Source organism: Cannabis sativa, chromosome 3 (assembly GCF_029168945.1).
Source record: "Cannabis sativa cultivar Pink pepper isolate KNU-18-1 chromosome 3, ASM2916894v1, whole genome shotgun sequence".
NCBI classification, from domain to species: Eukaryota; Viridiplantae; Streptophyta; class Magnoliopsida; order Rosales; family Cannabaceae; genus Cannabis; species Cannabis sativa.
Window position 1 is genome coordinate 16,346,071 of NC_083603.1, and position 21,375 is coordinate 16,367,445.

The window sequence follows — 21,375 nt, forward strand, 5'->3', positions numbered from 1 at the left end:
CTTTATTGATAATGAAATGATAGAGATTACATTAAAATAGAGTTTTATTTAGGTTACAAAGCCAACACTATCTTCGTCATGTAAGAGTCAAATATGAGATTCTTCTGCCTTGGAGCTTGCTTGAGCTCATAGAGTGATTTCTTGAGCAAGCAAACTTGGCCTGCATATTCTTTATCAAACCATTCTGGAACCTCCATGTAGACTTGCTCCTGAAGTTCTCTATGTAAGAAAGCAGTATCCATTTGATCAACTTCTAAGTTGAGTTTAGCTGCTTTGGCCCTTATTGCCCTGATTGAGACTTGTTTGACCACTAGTGAGAATATCTCATTAAAATCTACACCTTCTTTCAATGTAAATCAATCCCTTTGCAACCAACCTTGCTTTGAATCTGGTGGATTCAACACCAAGAATTCCTGCTTTGTGTTTGAAAATCTACTTGCAGCCTACCAATTTGCATCCCTCTAATTTTTTGACCATTATCCAGGTCTTGTTCTTCATTAGAGATGTTTTCTCTTCATCTATAGCTTGTAACCAAGTTGTTCCATCTTTCCCATTAACTTCTTCTTGATAGCTGGTTGATTCAGGGCTATCCATCTCCTCTACTATAGTTAATGCATAGGCGATAAAGTTAACATAACCAAACCTATTTGGTGGTCTGCTTTCTCTTCTTACACTGCCTTTTGCTAGCTAGTAGCTGATTAGATCACCTTGACCACTATCATCCTCAATTGTATCCTCTAACTGTGAAGAGTTGTCACGTGATTGGTGTGAGGTCCACCTCAATCTTCCTTTGTTCTTGCTATGTTGTTTGAATAGTTTCAGGAATTACCTTGGTTTTCATGGTCATTTCCTCTTCCTTAAACACAACATCTCTGCTTATCAAGCATTTCTTGTGCCCTGGTTCAAGGCTCCATAATTTGTAGCCCTTGACTCCCTCTGGATATCCTAGAAACAAACACCTTAGAGCCCTTGGCTTCAACTTATCTTGTTTGATACACACATAGGTTGTGCAACCATATACTTTGAAGTGTTCAAAGCTAGGTGGCTTCCCTGTCCACACCTCTTAAGGTGTCTTAAAATTTTTTGGCATTGAGAGGCATCTGTTTATCAAATAGCATGCAGTCTTAAGGGCTTCTGCCCAAAATGGTCTTTCCAAACCAGTACCTACAAGCATGCATCTGACCCTCTCTAACAATGTCCTATTCATTATTTTTGCAATGCCATTTTGTTATGGTGTGTTCACCACTGTTTTGTGCTTGAAAATACCTTCTTGAGCACAAAACACCTTGAATTCTCCTGAGCAATACTCCAAGCCATTATATGTCCTCAGTACTTTGAGCTTGTTAACAATTTGGTTCTCTAGAAGCTTTCTCCACTATATGAAGGTATCTAAGGCTTGATTCTTATTCTTCAACAAGTATACCCATACCTTCCTGCTGAAATCATCTGTAATGCTCATGAAATAGTGTGCTCCTCCCATGGTTGGAATTCTTGATGGTCCCCAAGAGTATGAGTGTACATACGCTAGTTTCTCTATGGTTGTGTTCTCCTTTACTGAATTTTACCCTGCAGGCCTTCCCAAGCACACATTCATCACAAAATTCTAGCCTTTCTTGTAATTTCTCCTTGAACATAACCCTTGTTTGTTCAATTCTTCCAGTCCCCTTTGGCTTACATGTCCAAGTCTAAGATGCCAAAGTCTACTTTGGCTTGTTACAGGGTTATGTACAGCAAGTGCTGCACTTCCAATGACTATTTTACCATCTAGAAAATAAAGGCCATTGTTTAGTTGACCTTTGATAAGATCTTGAGATCCCTGACCCATTATCATCACTCCACGTTCAATCTTGACTGAGTAACTAGACTTGTTAAACATTCCAATAGACATTATGTTTCTTTTGTGTTCAGGGACAAACCTGACTTGTTGCAGGGTTTGAAGTTTTCCATCATGATTTTTAATCATGACTGTGCCAATTTCCTGAATTGCGCATGCCTTGTTATTGCTTAAAAGCATTGTTCCATTGTGTTCTTCTAAAAAAATAGCTGAGTAGTTCCCTGTTTGTTGTCATGTGAAATGAGTACCCTGAGTCATGCACCCATTCTCCACCAGAGTCAGAACTTTATGCCACCAGAACATCAGCTGTCTCACATCCATCTGCAAGATCAACTTCTCCATGATTCTTGGTTCTTGATTGTTGATTGTCTCTCTTTAGTTTTGCTTTCAAAGCCAGACATTCTTCTCTAAAATATCCCTCCTTTTATGGTAGAAGCATTGTTTTCCAGTGTTGCCTCTTGAACTAGATCCCCCAATTGGACCCTTTGCACCAGTTCTAGACTGATTAGCCTAGTGATGATTTTGATTTCCCTTGTAGTTCTTGGAAAATTTTCCATTCACAATCAGCAGTCCCTCCCCATTGCTATTCCCACCCTTATCACCTTTCTTTTGAATTTCTTTTGATTTGAATGCACCCTTCACTTTAGTCATGGTGAGAGTGTACTTAACATTAAAGATGGTATCAACAAAATGTTCATAAATTTTGGGAAGGGAACTAAGGAGTATTATGGCCTGGTCTTCATCATCTATTTTGACACCAAGATTATTAAGATCTACGATAATCTTGTTGAAATCATCACGATGATTCCTCAACTCTCTGGTTTCATCCATATTAAGAGTATATAATCTCTTCTTGAGGAACAGTTTGTTGGCTAGTGATTTCTTCATGTAAATTGAAGAATGTTTGTTCCACAACCCAAGTGCCTTCTCTTCATCAAACACTTCTCTTAAGTATCTCATCCCCAAGACTAAGAAGAATGGCATTGAGTGCCTTTAGTTCGATTTCTAGCTTCTTCTTCTTATCTTCAATAAATTTCATAGCCTCTTCATCAAGAGCTTCATGAATTCCTTGATGCACAAGGAAGGCTTTCATCTTAATCCTCCATAAACTGAAATCATTTGTTCCATTAAACTTGTCCACCTTGAATCTTCCAGTAGACATGTAGTTTCAACAGTTTCTTGATGTTTGAAGATCAATCTTGGAGGTTTGAATGCGGATTTTAAAACCTTGCTCTGATACCATTTGTTGTGAAAAACTCACCCTTAATTCACATTTTTAATCAACTAACAATAGCAAGATCGATCCCAAAACAAAACCAGCAAATGGAAGAAACCATAAACTAGAAAATGCTGAACAAGAACTTGAAGATGAATTCAAATGAACACATGAAAGATAACAAAACTTACAGCCACTTTATTCATTCATGATCATCATATTACATGGAGAATAGTTTGAATCCAAAAGTACATTTTGCAAGAGAATTCAAGGAGAAAACAAAAAACTCCAATCATCTTCTCCAGCTACGGTGACCTCAACAATTCTTCCCGATCGTCTTCTTTAGAAACAAAAACTTCAAAAAAAAAAAAATCAATCATGAATGCTTAGACAAGAAAACAGATCATGAAGATAAGTTGGTATAAAAATTGATTATACAGAACAATAAATATTCAACAACAATTTTCTCCAAAAGATCACAAAATCAGGTACGCACATTAAAAAAGCAAATATATATCATCATATAATTGTTGGGGATGATTTTATCAGAATCTAGATTTCCTAACATGTATGTTGTTTAACACCCTAAGTATGAATTCTCTAAAACAATATAATTTAAGCACATATAAAGTTAAAGAAACCTTACATTGATTGCAGTGAAATAATATGTCTCATTCCACTCAGATCTCTAACCCTTGTTCCTTTATGTTGCAAAGTATTATCATGATCGGAGCCCGATTCTCCTTCAGTTGTTGGATTCTTCACAGTCTTACACACTATGATTGAGTACTAGACTTGCTATGGGTAGGCACGCACTCTTTCACTATAAGGCTCAAAATTATGAAGAAGAAGAGAAGGAGATTCAAATTCTATAGAAGGAGGTTATTAAGTTTTCTAGTTGTCTGACAGAGAATGAAAACTAGGTAAACTTAGGTTGGATTGGATGAATGAGAACCATCTTATTCCTATTATAGGATTTCTCCTAGGGTTAGATTTAAATTATATGACATTACAAAATTGATAAAAATTGGCTAAACTTACCCTTAAGTGACCAGCCATAAGATGGGCCCCACTAAATTAGAATTTTACCATTTTATTCAACAATTTATCCTTTCTTTCACAAATGTCATATTTTCAATTTTAATCCTTTAAATGTCAAAACTATTTATTTAATAATTATAATTTTTTTTTTGATGAATAAGAATTTTATTGCTCAAACCAAACATTACATCACAGCATTTTGCACTTCAACAAAATCTATTTCTATCACTAACTTTGATCATATACAATTTATGTTCTCATAATCCAATCTATGTCTTCATCCTTTGCTTTTCTGGGTGCGAAAACTTTAATTCTCAGCAAGCTAAGTTGCTTACTTTTCTGTAGAGCCGTGGAGGTAAGCCAGAGTTGTTGGTTCCATAAAGCTTCATTCCTGGCCTTCCATATGTGATACACAAGGCTTGCAATGACTGTGTTCACCATGCTTTTCCTTGCTGCATTAAATCTCTTCGTTTGGTGGTAGGCTTGCAGCAGTTTTGTAATGTCATCTGTTGTTGTGTTCCATTGCAGGAACCTTTTAATTTGCTGCAGACATCTTGTACTATAATCACATTTAAAAAATAAATGTTCATTGGTTTCATCTTCCCTGCCACACAGGACACAATGCTCTGATTAAGTCTGCTTACTCTCTCCTTTGTGTTCAGCCTTTTCCAAAACACTAGCTATAATATAAATCTATGCTTGGGAATAATGAGCCTATCCCAAACTAGATTACACCATGGAAGTTTAGGATGTTCAGGAAATAGATCATGATAGCCCTGTTTTACCCGATACCTCTATTTTAGGAAGCCCTCCATATCCATTCTTTGCTGAAATTTATCTTTAACTGCAACTATTTTCTTCCATGACCAGCTGCAATCTTGTGGAGCAGTGTAGCTCCACCAGTTGTGATCCTTCAAATAAACCATGTGTATCCATTTTACAAAAAGGAAATCCTTTTTGCTTGCTATGTCCCAAACATATCTCCCCAAAGCTGCCACATTTCATTGTTGTATGTTGCGAAGCCCCAAACCGCCAGTAGATTTGGGTCTACATATGTATTCCCATGCCACAAGCCCTGGTCCAGTCCCCTCTTGAGTACCCTTCCATAGAAAAGATCTGCAAGTTGCCTCAATGTCATTCGAGAGTTTCTTGGGCAAGATAAAAAGCTGAGCCCAATATGTATGTATAGCCAACAAAACCGAATTTATCAAGGTAACTCTGCCCATGTAAGATAGATTTTTTGAACTCCAACACCTGATTCTGCTAGTCATCTTCTCTAGTAAACATTGACATTCTGCTCTAGAAATTTTCCTTGAGCAAATCGGCACACCCAGGTAACGAAATGGCAAGGAACTTCTCTTGAAATTTGATGCTTCCAGGACCCTATTAACTTCAAAATCAGCCATTCCCGAGCAGTATATAGCTGTTTTCTGGTCATTTGGCATTAATCCCGATGTAGATGAGAGTAATTTTAGGCCTTTAAGCAAAAGCATTATGGATATGAAGTCACCATTGCAGAAAACTAGCAATTCATCCGCAAAGCACGTGTGATTCAACTTAATTTGGCCACATTTATCATGAAATTTAAAACCAGGCCACTCTCCCACCTTTGTAAAAATTCTCGAAAGATACTCCATTCCCAATCTAAAAAGTAAGGGGGACATGGGGTCACCTTACCTTAATCATCTCTTAGTGTTAAAAAAGCCACACATAGAGCCATTTAAGAGCAAAGATAATTTAGGTGTGCATATGCATTCCAGTATAAGAGAGATCAACTTACTAGGGAAGCCAAGTGCCTTCATCATCTCTTCTATGAATCCCCATTCTATAGTGTCATACGCCTTCCTTAAGTCAATCTTGATCATGCAACTCGGTTTGCAATTTTTCCTCCCATATAGTCTTACCAAGTTTTGGCACACTAGCACATTATGCGCAATGAATCTCCCATGTGTGAAGCCTCCTTAATTCGCAGCAATGAGATCAGGAAGGATTCCCCTCAGTCTATTGCATAGAATTTTAGTGGCTGTTTTGTATATAACATTGCAGCATGAGATTGGTCTAAAATCCACTACACTCTTGGGACATTTTGATTTTGGGATTAGAGTAGTAGGGGTAGTATTAATCTCTTTTAAAATTTTCGCAGAATTTAAAAAAGATAATACTGCCTCTACTAACTCATCCCCTACAAGTTTCCAATTGTCTTGGAAAAAAGCACTTCCATACCCATCTGGACCAGGGGCTTTATCCCTATCAATAGCAAAAATAGCTTCTTCTACTTCCTTCCTTGTGTAATCAGCCAATAGAATGTCTTTGTGAGAGCTTGTTACCTTAGGACCCAAATCCACAATTGCTTGAACAACTTTCATTCTGGCAGGTATTGTAGTCCCCAATAGCTTTTGGTAATAGTCTAAGAAGGCATGTTGAACTGTTTCTGGATTGTCACACCAATTTCCATGTTCATCCTCAATCGAGAAAATCCTGTTTTGAATCCTTCTCAATTTTAAAGAAGCATGGAAAATGTGTGAATTTTCATCACCATATTTAGCCCAACTCACCTTAGCTTTTTGTGCCATGAAGCTAGAAAAGGCCTTACTAACTTCCGCAAATTTACTTCTTAGTTCCTGCTCTTGGTTCATAAGTTCCACATTCTGTGGCTCCTTATTCAATTTAGCTTGCAACTCAGCCAAGGCTTCCTGTGTTGTAAGCATTGTCTTTTGTATGTCTGTAAAGCTAGTTTTGTTTATGTGTTTCAGCACCATCTTCACTCTTTTTAGTTTCTGCACTATACAGTATATTTTTGTCCCTGTGATATCTTCCTTCCAGGCCTTAGTTACCAAGTTATCATACTCATGAGCTTTTTTCCACATGTTGAAATACCTAAATGGCTTCCTCCCACAAGACCTATCTTCATAGATAGTCACCAAGATAGGACTATGGTCGAAGCTTAATTCAGGTAAGAAAATAACTTCAGAACAAGGAAAAGCATTGATCTAATGTGAATTGACCATTGCTCTATCTATTTTGGAAAAAATTCTCTCTTCAGGCTTTTGCTTGTTGTTCCATGTGTAGAAGGACCCTGAATACTTCAGATCAGCCATATTACAATTCTCCATACAATCTTGAAGTCTCTGAGATGGATTGCATTGAGCCCTTCTTCCTATTCTTTCATCTCCATTCATTATCTCGTTGAAGTCTCCCATTAGAATCCATGTCTCACTTATTTTCTTTGCCAACTCCTCTAGATCTGCCCATAATTCTTCTCTCTTTTTCTCATTATTAAAAGCATAAATCAGTGACACAAAGAACTTCCCTTCTTGTTGCTGTGATTGCACATAACAGTGCATTATTTGGCTAGAGCAATATTTAATATCTATAGAATAGACATTTGGTTGCCAAGCTATAATTATTCTTCCTTTGTCTAACCAAGGATTATTGTTTGAAAAACACCAACCTTGGAAGACGCCGGTATATAAAGTTCCCATATTCTTATTCTGAACCTTTGTTTCTAAGAGACTAACAAACCCAGCTTGCTTCGAATACATCAATTGTTTGATTTAATAATTATAATTAATATCAAATAAAATTGTCATTTAACTTATTTATTAATTAGACTTAATAAAGTCTTTTAATTAACAAATAAATCATAAAATCTATTTTCTTCACAATTAAGCCCTTGCTTAGTAAAAATTCATAAATAAGACAGTCTAATTTTAGAATTATAATTGATTAATTAAAACCAATTAACAGTCTTTCAAACAATATTATCTTAACTAGTGTGGGGACCATGGGCCTATATAACCAAGCTTCCAATAAGCAGATCTAGAATTTACTAAGTAAATTCTCTAACATATTAATTCCTCCTTGCGGTACTATAGATTCGGAATTGCACTCTTCATTATATAGAACGCTCTATGTGTTCCATGATATAGATACGCTATGAATTATCCATCGTTTGAATCCTAATAATCATCTTCTGTAGATGATTTACATCGAGTAAGGATAAATTTGTTGTTCCACCGTCAATGTATTTTATTTTATCCTTAAAACACTTAACTTCAAGGTTTTTCTCGGTTCTGCTCTTGCAGCTGTCTCAGCTGATGCCATGGCTAAAACAAGATCCAAGAAACTTGGAAAACCTAAATCTGCAATGAAACTCTCAAAGAAAGCTGGAAAGAAGGAGATATCGGAGGCGGTACAGGCTGGTTCGATTGAAAGACTTGCTGAAATTGAAGCCCTGGAGCTTTCGGATGAAGATGCGCGAGAAGATGATGATGCTCCAATCGACATATTTCAACCACTCTCTCCCAAATCTTCTCTGGATGCGATTAAGAGGCAGGAAGAGGTTCGTTCTGATTTCGCCCACTTCATTCAGGCAAATCACCAATGTAACAGTGATATTGCAGCTGGTAAGAAATCAATTCCCCCTATTCTGCGTTCTAATACTGTAGTGAGGAATCTTGAGAATTCTTTTAAGCATGTTAATCAGACAGTGAACAAAGTTAGGATTACCATGGAAGACATTGAAGATGAAATTCAATTTTGGAAAACATCCTTAGTGTGCTATGTTTTAGGAGTAAATCCCCCTCTTCATGTTTTGGATGGATTTGTGCATAGAATTTGGCAGGGGAAAGTCGATAGAGTGAAAATGTTGTCTTATGGTATTTTTATTATCCGATTTCACTCTCTTGAGGACAGGGATCAGGTCTTAAATGGTGGATACATTTTTTTTAATAGAAGGCCAGTGATAATGAAGCCATGGAATCCTAATGAAAACTATAAGAAAGAAGATGTACAGAAGGTTCCAGTTTGGGTGCAGCTGGAGGAACTTGATTTGAAATATTGGGGACAGAAATCACTCTTCAAGATTGTAGCTCAGGTTGGAAATCCGATAATGGTGGATAGTGTAACTAGAGATAGAGAAAGATTGAATTACCCGAGAATATTAGTTGAGGTTCAAATGGATCAGAAGCTGCCAGATTTGCTAGAATTTGAGAATGAGTTTAATATGAATGTTTCGGTGGGGATTAAGTATGAATGGAAGCCTATCTCGTGCACACATTGTGCAGGAGTTGGGCACGATGCTACAGAGTGTAAGAAGACTAGCCACGGGAAGCAGAAATGGATAGTTAAAAATGACAAAAGACAACAGCCTCAGGTAGATGAGGAAGGCTTTACCAAAGTGCAATCTAAGAAGAACAATGGTAATAGAGAAACTACAGTGAAGAATACTGCTGGGACTGAGGTGAATATACATGCTGAAGTGGGAAACATGTTCCAAGTGCTTGAGGAAGAGGGATTGATATCTGATGCTAATGAGTTTGGTCAGGGGACTAATTTGTACAAGACAGGAGGGGGGGGAGAGCCCTCTCTGTCTAATGGATAAACTGTTAGCATGGAATGTTCGGGGAGCCAACAGTCAACAAAAACAACAAATGATAAAGCAATTTATCAATTCTCAGAAAGTTGAGTTTGTTGGTCTTCTCGAAACAAGAGTTAAGGCTTCGAAACTTGGAGCCTTATACTCGAATGTGTTTGTAAATTGGTGTTTTTCATCCAATATAGCTTGGCATGCTGGAGGTAAGATTGTTATTGCTTGGAATCCTGATAGATTTACTGTTGACATCCTTAAATGCACTAGCCAGCTAATGCATCTGAGGTTGTCAACAACTGAAGGATTCAATAGTCTTCTGACTATAGTGTATGCATCAAACAATAGGAATGAAAGAAGAGTTTTATGGAAGGATTTATGTGAACTGAATACAAATGAGCAGTGGGTGTTAATGGGGGATTTCAATGATATACTTGCCAAAGAGGAGAGAATAGGGCATCGGGTTAAGACTCATCCGGACACAGAATTCTTACAATGTGTCAATACTTGCCAGATGGAAGATGTAAAAGCAAGTGGGAACTTCTTCACTTGGTCAAACAAGCAACATGGGGATGATCGAATTTTTTCGAAGATAGATAGAATTATGGCCAACCAATCTTGGATTAATAAATATGATCTTGCTGAAGCGGTATTCCTTAACGAAGGCTTATTTGATCATACACCAGCAATTCTAACTCTTTATCCTAATATGGTTAGTGGGAAGAAGCCTTTTAAATACTTCAAGATGTGGAAATCCCATCCGAAGTATGAAACTGAGTTAAAAGAAGTATGGCAACAACCAGGGGAAGGATCAAAAATGTATATAGTAGTGGCTAAGATGAAACAATTCAAAATGAGGCTTAGAGAAATCAACAAGGAAGGTTTCTCGGACATCCAAGCTGCGGTTTTAAGAGCCAAGAATGATCTGGATATGATTCAAAACCAGTTGCACATACAGCCTATGAATAGTGAACTACACTTTCAGGAGAAGGAAGCTCGGGGAAAACTGCTCAAAGTTCAGGGTGACTACACATCCTTCTTGCAACAGAAATCTAAAGCTGATTGGATTCAGCATGGGGATTGTAACACTGCGCTGTTCCATGCTTGCATTAAGCAAAGGCAGAGGCAAAATCGTATTCTATCCATTGAAAGATTGGATGGTAACAGAGTCCATGAACCAGAGTTAATCACGGAGGCATTTTTGGAGTACTATACAGGATTACTGGGGACAAAAATGGAACAGAGAAGGAGAGTAGATCCTAGAATAATGGCAAGGGGCCCTGTACTCACAAAGAAGCAGATAACTGATCTTACTCTAAGATTTACTAGTGAAGAAGTAAAGAAAGCAGCCTTTAGTATACCTGGAAATAAATCGCCAGGTCCGGATGGGTTCTCAAGTAGCTTCTTTCAAGACAATTGGGATCTCATTGGTGGGGAAATCAGTGAAGCAGTGATTGCTTTCTTGGAGTCAGGTAATATTCTTAAAGAAATCAATTCTACGATCATTACTCTGGTTCCTAAATGCAAAAGTCCTAACACTGTTAAAGATTTTAGGCCAATTGCTTGTTGCAATGTTATTTATAAGATTGCAACAAAGCTGTTGAGCTCTAGAATTAGCAACATCCTTCCTGAGATAATTTCCCAATCACAAGGGGGATTTATTAAAGGAAGATTCATAGGACACAATATCATGATTTGCCAAGATCTAGTGAGACATTACTGCAGGAAAGCCAATAAGCCAAGTTGTATGATCAAAGTTGACCTTCAAAAAGCCTATGACACAGTTGAGTGGGAATTTCTAGAGGAGGTTCTGGTTGGTCTCAACTTCCCCAACACTTTTATTCAGCTCATAATGAATTGTGTCTCTACCCCAAAGTTTTCTCTTATGTTCAATGGGTCCCTTCATGGTTTCTTTGAATCTAGGAGAGGACTTCGACAAGGAGATCCCATGTCTCCTTTATTGTTTGTACTGGGTATGGAATACTTTTCTAGACTGATGGGGAAGATTGGAGAGAAGGAAGACTTTCAATTTCATGACCGATGTTTGAGTCTCAAATTGAACCATTTGGCTTTTGCAGATGACATTCTACTGTTCAGTCATGGTGATCCCAAAAGTGTACTATATATGCTACAAGCTTTAAAGCTATTTTCACTAACATCAGGTTTGCAACCTAATGCCTCTAAAACTGCTGTCTATTGTTGTAACATGCAACATGAATATGTGGATAGAATTTTGCATCTCTCAGGCTATCAGAGACATGATCTTCCTTTCACATACTTGGGAGTTCCAATTTGTGCTAAGAAGATATCCAGGAAAGAAAGTGAGATATTAGTGGAGAAAATGACAGCAAGAATCAGATCCTGGAGTTCAAGGAACCTATCTTTCGCTGGGAGAACAACACTTATCAACTCAGTTTTGATTACTATTCAGGCGTACTGGAGTCAGATCATAATCATGCCCAAAAGAATTCTAAATTCCATAGAAGCTATTTGTCGAGCTTTCTTATGGAAAGGCCAGGCTTTGTTTCATGGAGCAGGTGCTGTGGCCTGGGACAAGATTTGCCAACCTAAAGCTACTGGGGGTTTAGGCATTGCTAAACTTGAAACTTGGAATAAGGCTGCTATGTCCAAGTATATTTGGGCAATTTCGAACAATCAAGAGAGCTTATGGCTGCGATGGGTGAATAGTGTATACATTAAAGGTCAAAGCTGGTGGAGTTACAATGCCTCTATCCATTCGAGCTGGTATTGGAAGAGGCTTGTAGCTCTGAAAAACCAGATTTCATCCTTGAATGTTGTTGCTGATTTTTGCAGGGAGAAATATGCTATCAAGGCAGGTTACAAAATGTTCAGCTCTCCAATCCCGAAATTACATTGGAGCAAAGAAGTCTGGTCAAGGTTGAATACACCCAAGCATTCTTTGATACTTTGGCTTGTGATGCTGAATAAGCTGAAAACCAAGGACCGACTACTGAAAATGGGTATCAAGCTTCAAGAGACTTGCAATCTGTGTACTGAATGCAATGAATCTATACAGCATTTGTTTTTTGAATGCAGGTTCACCAAGCAATGCTTGATTGAGATCAAGTCTTGGCTGAAATGGAATGCTGCCACTTTCAACATCCGGCATCTAGTTAAATGGATTGGTAGGGCAAAGGTATCAAGATTTAAAAAAGCTGTCTATAGTGCTGCAATTGCAGCAATGGTGTATAATGCTTGGAAAATGAGGAATGCTGTGCTGTGGCAGGGGGTTCAAATTGACAATACTCGATTGATTGCAGAGGTGAAATGGAGTATTAGGACTCGGGTTCAAAGTTTTCTGCCAAAGAAACTGTCAAGTGTTGATAGAGAATGGTTTTGTGCTCTATAATCATCTTAGTGCTCTGTTGTAAAGCTTTTGGAAAAGGAAAATTCATACAGCAGTAGGGAAAATTCTGGTGTAGAAATCTGGTGTAAAGCATTTAAAAGAAAAAACATACAGCAGAAAAAAAAACATACAGCAGTGAAAAAAAAAATCTGTATAGATTGAGGCCTCTTTTTGGGGTGCTCTTAGATTGTAAATTTTGTTTGTGCAATACATATCCTTGATTTATCAAAAAAAAAAAAAAAAAAAACACTTAACTTCCTATAAATTATATTTCAGTAAACTAATATGATCACTAAAATAAGAGCTCTTCCATTTATCTCTATTAAGCCAAGCTCAAAGGAAATCATCATTTCACTTCTATGTCCAGATGGAAGCTATAGATTTCGTATCTATGATTAGCTCTCCCACTAAATTGTACTATCATGTTCTCAAGATGTATGTGTTACCCAAACCAATTGGTAGGCTTTAACTAACAACTCTAAGAACATAAATAACACTCTAGAGATCGAACCTAACCATATCAGGATTAAGATCTTTTAATCTAAGATCAACCAGTGATATTGACTTAAAAAGATACAACGGTAAGATTATAATATCTTTACCAAGATCAATATCGATCCCAGATTAATGTTCGATACTAGCATACTTGTTGGGAATATTTTATCAAGATCTAGATTTACTAACAAGTATGTTGATTAACATCCTAAATATGAATATCTCTAAAATAATAAAATTAAACACATAAGAGTTTAGAAAACCTTACATTGGTTGCAACAGAATATAATGACTCCTTTCGCTCAGATCTCTAACCCTTGTTCCATTTTGTCGCAGAGTAATATCAAGATCTGAGCATGGATCTCTTTATCTCTTTCGGGTTTGGTTACCACCGTCTTACCCACTATGATTGAGTACTTGACTTTCTATGTCTGGGCATGACACTCTATCACTAAGGGTTCAATAGGTAAAGAGCAATGAAGGAGGCTAAAATCACTATAGAAGGAACTATCTCATCTAGGTTGAAGGCAATAGTTCAATTATCAAAAGTGGATGAGTGAGAGAATCATGTTCCTTTTATAGTATTTCAACTAGGGCTTAGGGATGAATTATATGGATTAAAAATGAATAAAATATTGGGCAAAAATACACATAAGGCCGGCCACTGAAAATGACCACTTTCTAGTTACAATTTTGCCACTTTATTTCAACCACTTATTCTTCTTTCAATAATACTATATTTTCCAATTCAATCCTATAATGCCAAAACTATTTATTTAATAATTATAATTAATTATTAAATAAAATTGTCATTAATATTATTTATTAATTAGACCATACAAAGTCTCTTAATTAATAAATTGACCCCAAAACCTCTTTTCTTCATAATTAAGCCCTTGCTTAGTGAAAATTCATAAATAAGACATAGTCTAATTTTAGAATTATAATTGATTAATTAAAATCAATTGACTAAGTCTGCAAGCAGTATTATCTTAACTAGTAAGGGGACCATGGGCCTATGTAACAGATCTTTCAATAAGTAGATCTAGAATTTACAAAGTAAATTCTCTAACTTATTAATTCCGCCTTGCGTCACTATAGATTTGGAATTGAATAGCACTCTCAATTATATAGAATGCTCTATATGTACCACAATATAGATACGTTATGATTATCCATTGTTACAATCCTAAAGTAGTCATAGATCCTCTATAGATGATCTACATTGAATAGGGACACATTTACTGTTCTACCATTTAATATATTTTATCCTTAAAACACTTAGCTACCTATAAATGATACTTCAGTAAACTAATATCTTATAGAAGCTATAGATTCTATATCTTTGATCAGAGCTCCCACTCAATTGAACTACCACGTTCCCAAGATGTAAATATCCGCCAGAACCATTTGTTAGCTTTCACAAACAACTTGAAGAACATAAATAATACAACTAAATTGAACCTAACTATACCAGGATTAAGATACATAGACCTAAGATCAACCATTAATATTGACTTAGAAAGATATAACGCTAAGTTTATGATATCTTATCTAAGATCAATATCGGTCCCTTCCAATGTATACTTCATACATCCGATACTGGTAAACTTTGCCAATGCCCTGGAAAGGACATACCACTTATCTAAGGTGTAAGTATACCTTATCGCTAATTATCACATCAGTCTAAATCCAGTGAGCTGACAAATCATGAGAATTAAACTGTTGAACATATAATCATGATTATATTCCACTGTACTGACGACACTATAATCATGAACAAATATATGTATACGTTCCAGACTTAATAGAATTTATACATTAAACATAATCATGACATAAATCATGTTAACCATGCAACATAAAATGATTTCTGATCTTTTATTAATTAGTAAATCTGATTATATTGAAATGAGTTTTATTTTCGGCACAAAACCCAAAACAAACTCCCACTTGCACTAATATAAAATAAAAGTGCATTTCAAATAAGAATAAACTACTTTGGTCAAGTCACTAGCTTCATGCAAAACAGAATCTGTAGTAGCTTTTTGAGACTTATTTCAATATATTTTAAAATAAAAATAAACAAAGCGAAAAAACATTAAAATATGGTAAAATAATTTTTATTTACAAAAGTATGGCATACAAAAAACTTACAGAAAAATAAACAAAACACAAAATCCATACACCAAAGGTATTAATTTATTATGCCATAAAAAAAACAATAAAAAAATCCCATATTTCATGTAATTTCTACTTATTTTATTTTTAGCAATCTAGTCCATTTAAATATCTAAAGTTAAATGGGCTCCTATATGCATCTAAGCCCAATATAGTAGCAAGCATATAGGCTCATGTAAACATCAATTTGGATGAGCCATATCATGTTACCAGGTTTATGACACAAATGAAAGAAATGTGAAAACATTGATTTATTAACAATTAACTATGATTAATTTGGATTATTAGATCCATTAACAAGTTAATCATAGTCATTTAAATTAATTAAATAATAAGTTTATTAAAAAAAAATTATTAAACAAAAGAATATGTAACAATTTTGAATTGAGATATTTTATAATTATATTATTAAAATTATCATTTAATAATAGACTATAAATTTTGAAAAATTAAAGTTGTTAAAAAAACTTAAAACATCTTTTTCAAAATTTTAAAATTGAACTATAATTAAAATTCCTAGGTATTATTAGGATTATTTTATTAAATTAAATTAAATGTCTAATAATTTAAATGATTTGGTATAACTAATCATGATATTCTATATCATTCTCTAATCTTTTAATTTAATAATATTAAAATAATAAAATAAACAAATTTTAAAAATGGATATGCTTTAGAAAGTATTATTTTATGAATAAAATAATAAATAAGCGATAATTTTTTAAAAATATATATTAAAATATCTCCATTTTAAGCCTTTTCAAACTTCTACAATTTTTTTAGGATTTTTACACCAAGTGACTTTTTTTTACCAATATTTAACATTTATACTTGCTTTCTCTCTCTCTTTTTTTTTTTTTTTACATTTTTACATTTTAAAATTTTCTCTAATACTATTATAAAGTTTACTAATTACAATTATAAGAAAAGTGTTATTTTTCTTTCTTCCTCTTCTATTCACATATATCTATTTGAAGTGGTGGCCATCTCCACCCTTCCATCTCACATCCATCCCCTTCATGTCTCCATCCCTCTCGTCTCCAGCCCTTCTTGCCATGTTGAACCTCTTCTTAACCTTCCTACGCCGCAGTCTAGGGAGAAAGAGACACTCTGTGAGTTTATTCATCTCTTGGTCAAATCATCTTTATCTCTTTCAAACTTCTTTATGCTGCTATTGATATAGTTTCAAGCTTTGATTTGTAAGTTGTTCTTTTCTTTTTCTTCTTCTTCTTCTTCTTTTCTTTTCAAATTACATCAATATAAAAATTTAGATTTGAAAGTTTTATAAGATTATTGTACTGTGATTCTTTATTGTTGATTCCACCCATTTGCCCATAAATTTTGTGAAATTTTTTCTTCTTCTGTAAGTTGAGTTTTTTTATTTATATGAATATAAGGCCATACCTTCCACGTGTTTGACAAAATGCCTAACATAGTTAATATTCTTTATTAGCCTAAAGAAAGAGGGCATCTTCAATTGTGCTATTTTTTTTATCTTTAAGTTAAGCTTCTTCATGATATTATTATTGTTTGTAAAACTGAATTTTAATGAATTAGTAATTTTATCTTCAGATCTTAAATAAATATGTTGATTTATTGTTGTTTATAAGTTGTTTTGTAGTTGCTTTGATCTTTTTATTTATATTGTTGCTATTGTTATTGTTGTTGTTGTTGTTGCTGCATTTCAGTTAATTTATTTTTGTTGGCGAAGCTCAAATCTAAATGTTAGGTATAAAACTCAAATTTAGAGTTTTATTATTCAATAATCTCCTTTGGATTTGATTTTAACTTTTTTTCAAATGATCTAAACTTCAAAATTTAATGCTATTATTGATGTCCATTATCTCAACAGTTGGCAAAGTTATTTTTCTAACTTTTATAATTTTATGAATTAGAAATTTTATCTAAAGACTTTAAATAACTATATTGATTTAACATTGTGTATAAGTTGTTTTATCGTTGTTTCATCTTTTAATTTATTTTGTTGTTGTTGTTTCACCAAATCATTCATTGAAGAGGCTTTCAGGGCGAATAGCGAGAAAATGATGACGAGGTTGCAAATTAAAAAATTATAGTGCATTAGTTTTGGTTATCTTTGTTTGGGTTCAAAGACTTACTTTGTTATATTTTTTTTTCTAATGTATTCAGTTAGAAGAATTGTTCAACCTTAAATGGTTTACGTCTCTCACTTTTTATGTTTCTAATTAGTTGTTTTTTAGTTTTAATTTAGTTATTATACGGTTCTTATTCTTATTTTTTTTCTAATGTATTCAGTTAGAAGAATTGTTCAACCTTAAATGTTTTACGTCTCTCACTTTTTATGTTTCTAATTAGTTGTTTTTTAGTTTTCATTTAGTTATTACACGGTTCTTATTCTAGGGTTCTTAATTTTTTTTTTAAAAAAAAAGTTTAGATTATTAGGTTAGGTCTTACATTTATCAATTGTATTTGAATTTTAATTTTTGAAGTTGTTTTAGTTGCATATGTATTAAGTTTTACAATTATTTTATTTTTTTAGTTGTTATATTTGTTGTTTTGATGTTGTTCAGTACATGATATACTTACAGTTTTTTATAACTATTAATTGTGTTTTTATCAGTTCATTGCTTTATTAACTTTGTCATCCTAATATTTTCAGGTGGGTGATAAGACCTCTGATGTTGTTGATAAGTTGAAGCTTCCAAAGAAAAATAATGTCAAGGTTTATTATTTATTTTTTTGATTTGTCTTGTTTGAAATATTCTCTGACTGCAGTTCATTCATTTAAAAAAAATATATATATTTTATAATAGAAAGTTGTTTTATAGTTTGTTTAATGTTGTTTTGACGTTGTTTTAATTGCTACAGCACTACAAGAAACCAACTTTTTAGCAACAAAATTTTAGCTACCAAATATAGTTGGTAGCAGTTAATTAATATTAGTTACTAAATTTTCGTAGCAAAATGATTTTGTAGCAAGTTCTAATAAAAAAATACTATATGAGTTTCCTACCAAATATTTTAGTAGCAAATTTATATTTTTAGCTACAATTATCTTTGGTAGCTAACATTTTGAGCACTAAATAAAAATTTGCTACTAAATTTTAGTAGCAAAATGAGTTTTAATCAAAATGACACTAAATATGCTTGTTACTAAAAATTTTGGTGGCATATGAATACTTTTAGCTACTAGTATTTTTTGTAGCTAAAATTTTATATTGGCGTAAAATATAAAGTTGATGCATTTTGTGTATATTATTAGAATTTATTGCAATTATAAATTTATTGCTACTAAATTATATCATATTTTTACACTAGCAAATAAATATTTCTAGTTAAAGTGTTTTATATGTATTACTAATTAATAAATGTAGAATATAATATATTATATATGTAAGAATAGTAAACATAAGAACATAATTAAATCTGTACTTGTGCTCCAAATTAAAAAAATTAATCTATATTTTCTTAAAAAACAATATGTATATAAATTATATTTTGTTCTAATATTAAAGAAAGGTAAAAAGAAATAATTAAATTTATAATAAATGAACAAGATAAACTAAATTTAAAAAATTATAAACGCCATATAAAAAATTGAAAGAAAAATAATGTAATAAACAACTACATAAGTCATATAGGATATATATAACTTTGTTGAAACAAAGATACTAGATGGACCCTCTAATAAGCTTCAGTAAAAATTTCAAAGAAACCAACATAGATAAAAGCATCTTAGGGAAAAAAAACAAGCACTTACTACCTTAAAACAAATTAATAAACTGAAAGGTTTGCATAACACAATAACAATGTTTCTTTTATTGTGATCACTCAATTAAAGCACTCCATCTTCTGTAATTTCTTCTAAAAATTGGTCAGCCCACTCCAAACGAATTTCATCAATTTCTTGTTTTGTATAAGTTTTTTTCTCATTCCACTGCAATGAGTAAGGTAAGTATTAGTTCATATAGTAGTATTTATAATAAAATAGAAAAATATTTTATCATAGTGTATATACCCCAAATATATATATATATAACTTACTTGAGTGGTTAGCCAATTGATAGGTCTAGAATTCATGCAAAATTCACGCATGTATCTCATTACATAATATCCACACTCAAAATCCGATATTTGTTGAGGACACTGCACATATTTATGAAATAAAAACACATAAATATTTTAAAATTTATAGAATAATTACTATATTGTTATATTAATGTAATTTTATTTTACAACTTACTTTTATAGATTTCCATGTAATGCCAGACTTTTTTGGCTGCCTATTACTGGAAGCATTGTAGTAATCAAAAGTCCTAATAAACAAAAGAAATATTAAAATAATTTAAAAAATAAAAATTAAATTAGACTAAACCATAATATTATTTAACTTACATTGCCATTAGAGATTTAATTTTATTAGGCGGGGGTAATCCAATTGAGTCAAGCCAATAACATGTTTCACGCAATACATCAATAATTGCTAGCATCCAATGGTCTCTGTTGACCACCAAAGTAAAATATTATATGTAAGTCAAATATATTGATAACATAAATAGTTAACTAAATAATTCTTACCCAGTATTAACAGAAAGCAACCAAAATTGTCCTGCTTCTGTTCCTTCCATGCGATCTGCCATTGTCATTGCATTTTGTGCTTGACATGAATCCAAAGCTAAAATTGGATGAAAGAAACGAAAATATTGTGCTCGATTTGCCTTCACCAACTTTTCATGTAAGATCCTAAATATTACAATTAGATTAATAAGGAAAAAATATTATTTAGTGCATTAAGTGTAATTTAAAGATAAATTTTTTACCTAATGTAAAATACTATGCAAGCAGCTCCAATCCGTTTCATAGTGCCTAGATGAATTACATCAATAGGTGAAATATGTAAATATTCATCATTATCCAAAATTTCTGGGTCCATGACCATGGAAAAAGTGTGTGAAGCTTTTATAAATCGAACAGCTAGTAATGCAGCTTTTACACCCTTTGGAGTGTCCTTAGGAATCTCAAATTTAATTGGAGAATCTCGCACTTCTTCTAAATTTGAGGACGATTTAGTGGGTTTTTGTGAAGATGAGGGTTGATCTTTTTCTTTACTTGGCTCCAGTTGCGTGAAAAAACTATTTTGTTTATCCTGAATCAAAAAAAAAATTGTTATAATTTATTTTAAAGACATGAAAAAAAAATATGTGAGAGTAAATTTATGTTCTAATAAAACCATTGATGGAATTCTGATTGGTGACTCTGATGATCGTTCCTCTAATAATCTTCCTTGTTGTGATTCATAGAATATTTTCATATTCTCTTGAACGATTCTTGCAACATTATTATCTTGATCCTTCCTTAGATCTTCAATGATTTTCTCTAATTTGTCCAAACGTTCTTCTTCAATCTCTTTATGTTTGGATGATAATTCCACTGAGATCTTTTTTCCAGGTGTAGGACCTAAACCTCGTAACCAACCGTATTTTCCTTCACCTAACACCTGCCTATATATAGCAGCCTCATCAACTACTAGTAGCAAGCCATCTTCAAATTGAATAAGTTTGTCTCGTCGCAACTCAACCATTTCATTCTACAATAACAATAAAATAATGATTTATTACTTTTACAAAAACGATTAAATAAAATTATTAACTTTTAAAGTTAACATACATATTTTTCCTTGGCTATTTCATTGATCCATCCATTCTCAATCGTATAATGAGTTTTTCGAAACATTTCGATCTCTCCACACTTCATAGTTTGTTGTTGTACTTCATCACCTATGCTTTGTTTTGATTTCTGTAATACATTTAAATAATAAATAAAATTAAAATATAATAATATTTTACTGCTATTATACGAAAAAAAAATACTACCTCTTCATGTAAGTATTGAAT

At 33.3% G+C, this 21,375-nt stretch overlaps 1 protein-coding gene and 1 long non-coding RNA gene across 2 annotated transcripts; one reads left to right on the plus strand and one right to left on the minus strand.

Annotated features, from left to right (window-relative positions):
• Positions 1-16,406: 16,406 nt before the first annotated feature.
• LOC115711546 (uncharacterized) lies at positions 16,407-18,311 on the plus strand. The gene is made up of 2 exons (XR_004010538.2): positions 16,407-16,701; positions 18,141-18,311. It is a non-coding gene; the product is annotated as an uncharacterized LOC115711546 (long non-coding RNA).
• A 1,005-nt stretch (positions 18,312-19,316) lies between these two features.
• LOC115710652 (uncharacterized) lies at positions 19,317-21,062 on the minus strand. Its single transcript, XM_061112392.1, has 7 exons — positions 20,712-21,062; positions 20,302-20,627; positions 20,060-20,224; positions 19,877-19,981; positions 19,725-19,797; positions 19,526-19,627; positions 19,317-19,418 (listed from the first exon to the last, which is right to left on the minus strand). The coding sequence occupies exons 1-7, from the start codon at positions 21,060-21,062 to the stop codon at positions 19,317-19,319; spliced, it is 1,224 nt and encodes a 407-aa protein (XP_060968375.1).
• Positions 21,063-21,375: the final 313 nt, after the last annotated feature.

What these genes read in the sequence shown, in the direction of transcription:
- LOC115710652 (XM_061112392.1), bottom strand. Translation starts at nt 21,062, where the DNA reads ATGGTTGAGTTGCGACGAGACAAACTTATTCAATTTGAAGATGGCTTG. An exon ending in TTGCTTTCTGTTAATACTGG is followed by an intron (nt 19,982 to 20,059) that starts GTAAGAATTATT and finishes GGTGGTCAACAG; the next exon opens with AGACCATTGGATGCTAGCAA. An exon ending in TCAATTGGCTAACCACTCAA is followed by an intron (nt 19,419 to 19,525) that starts GTAAGTTATATA and finishes TACTCATTGCAG; the next exon opens with TGGAATGAGAAAAAAACTTA.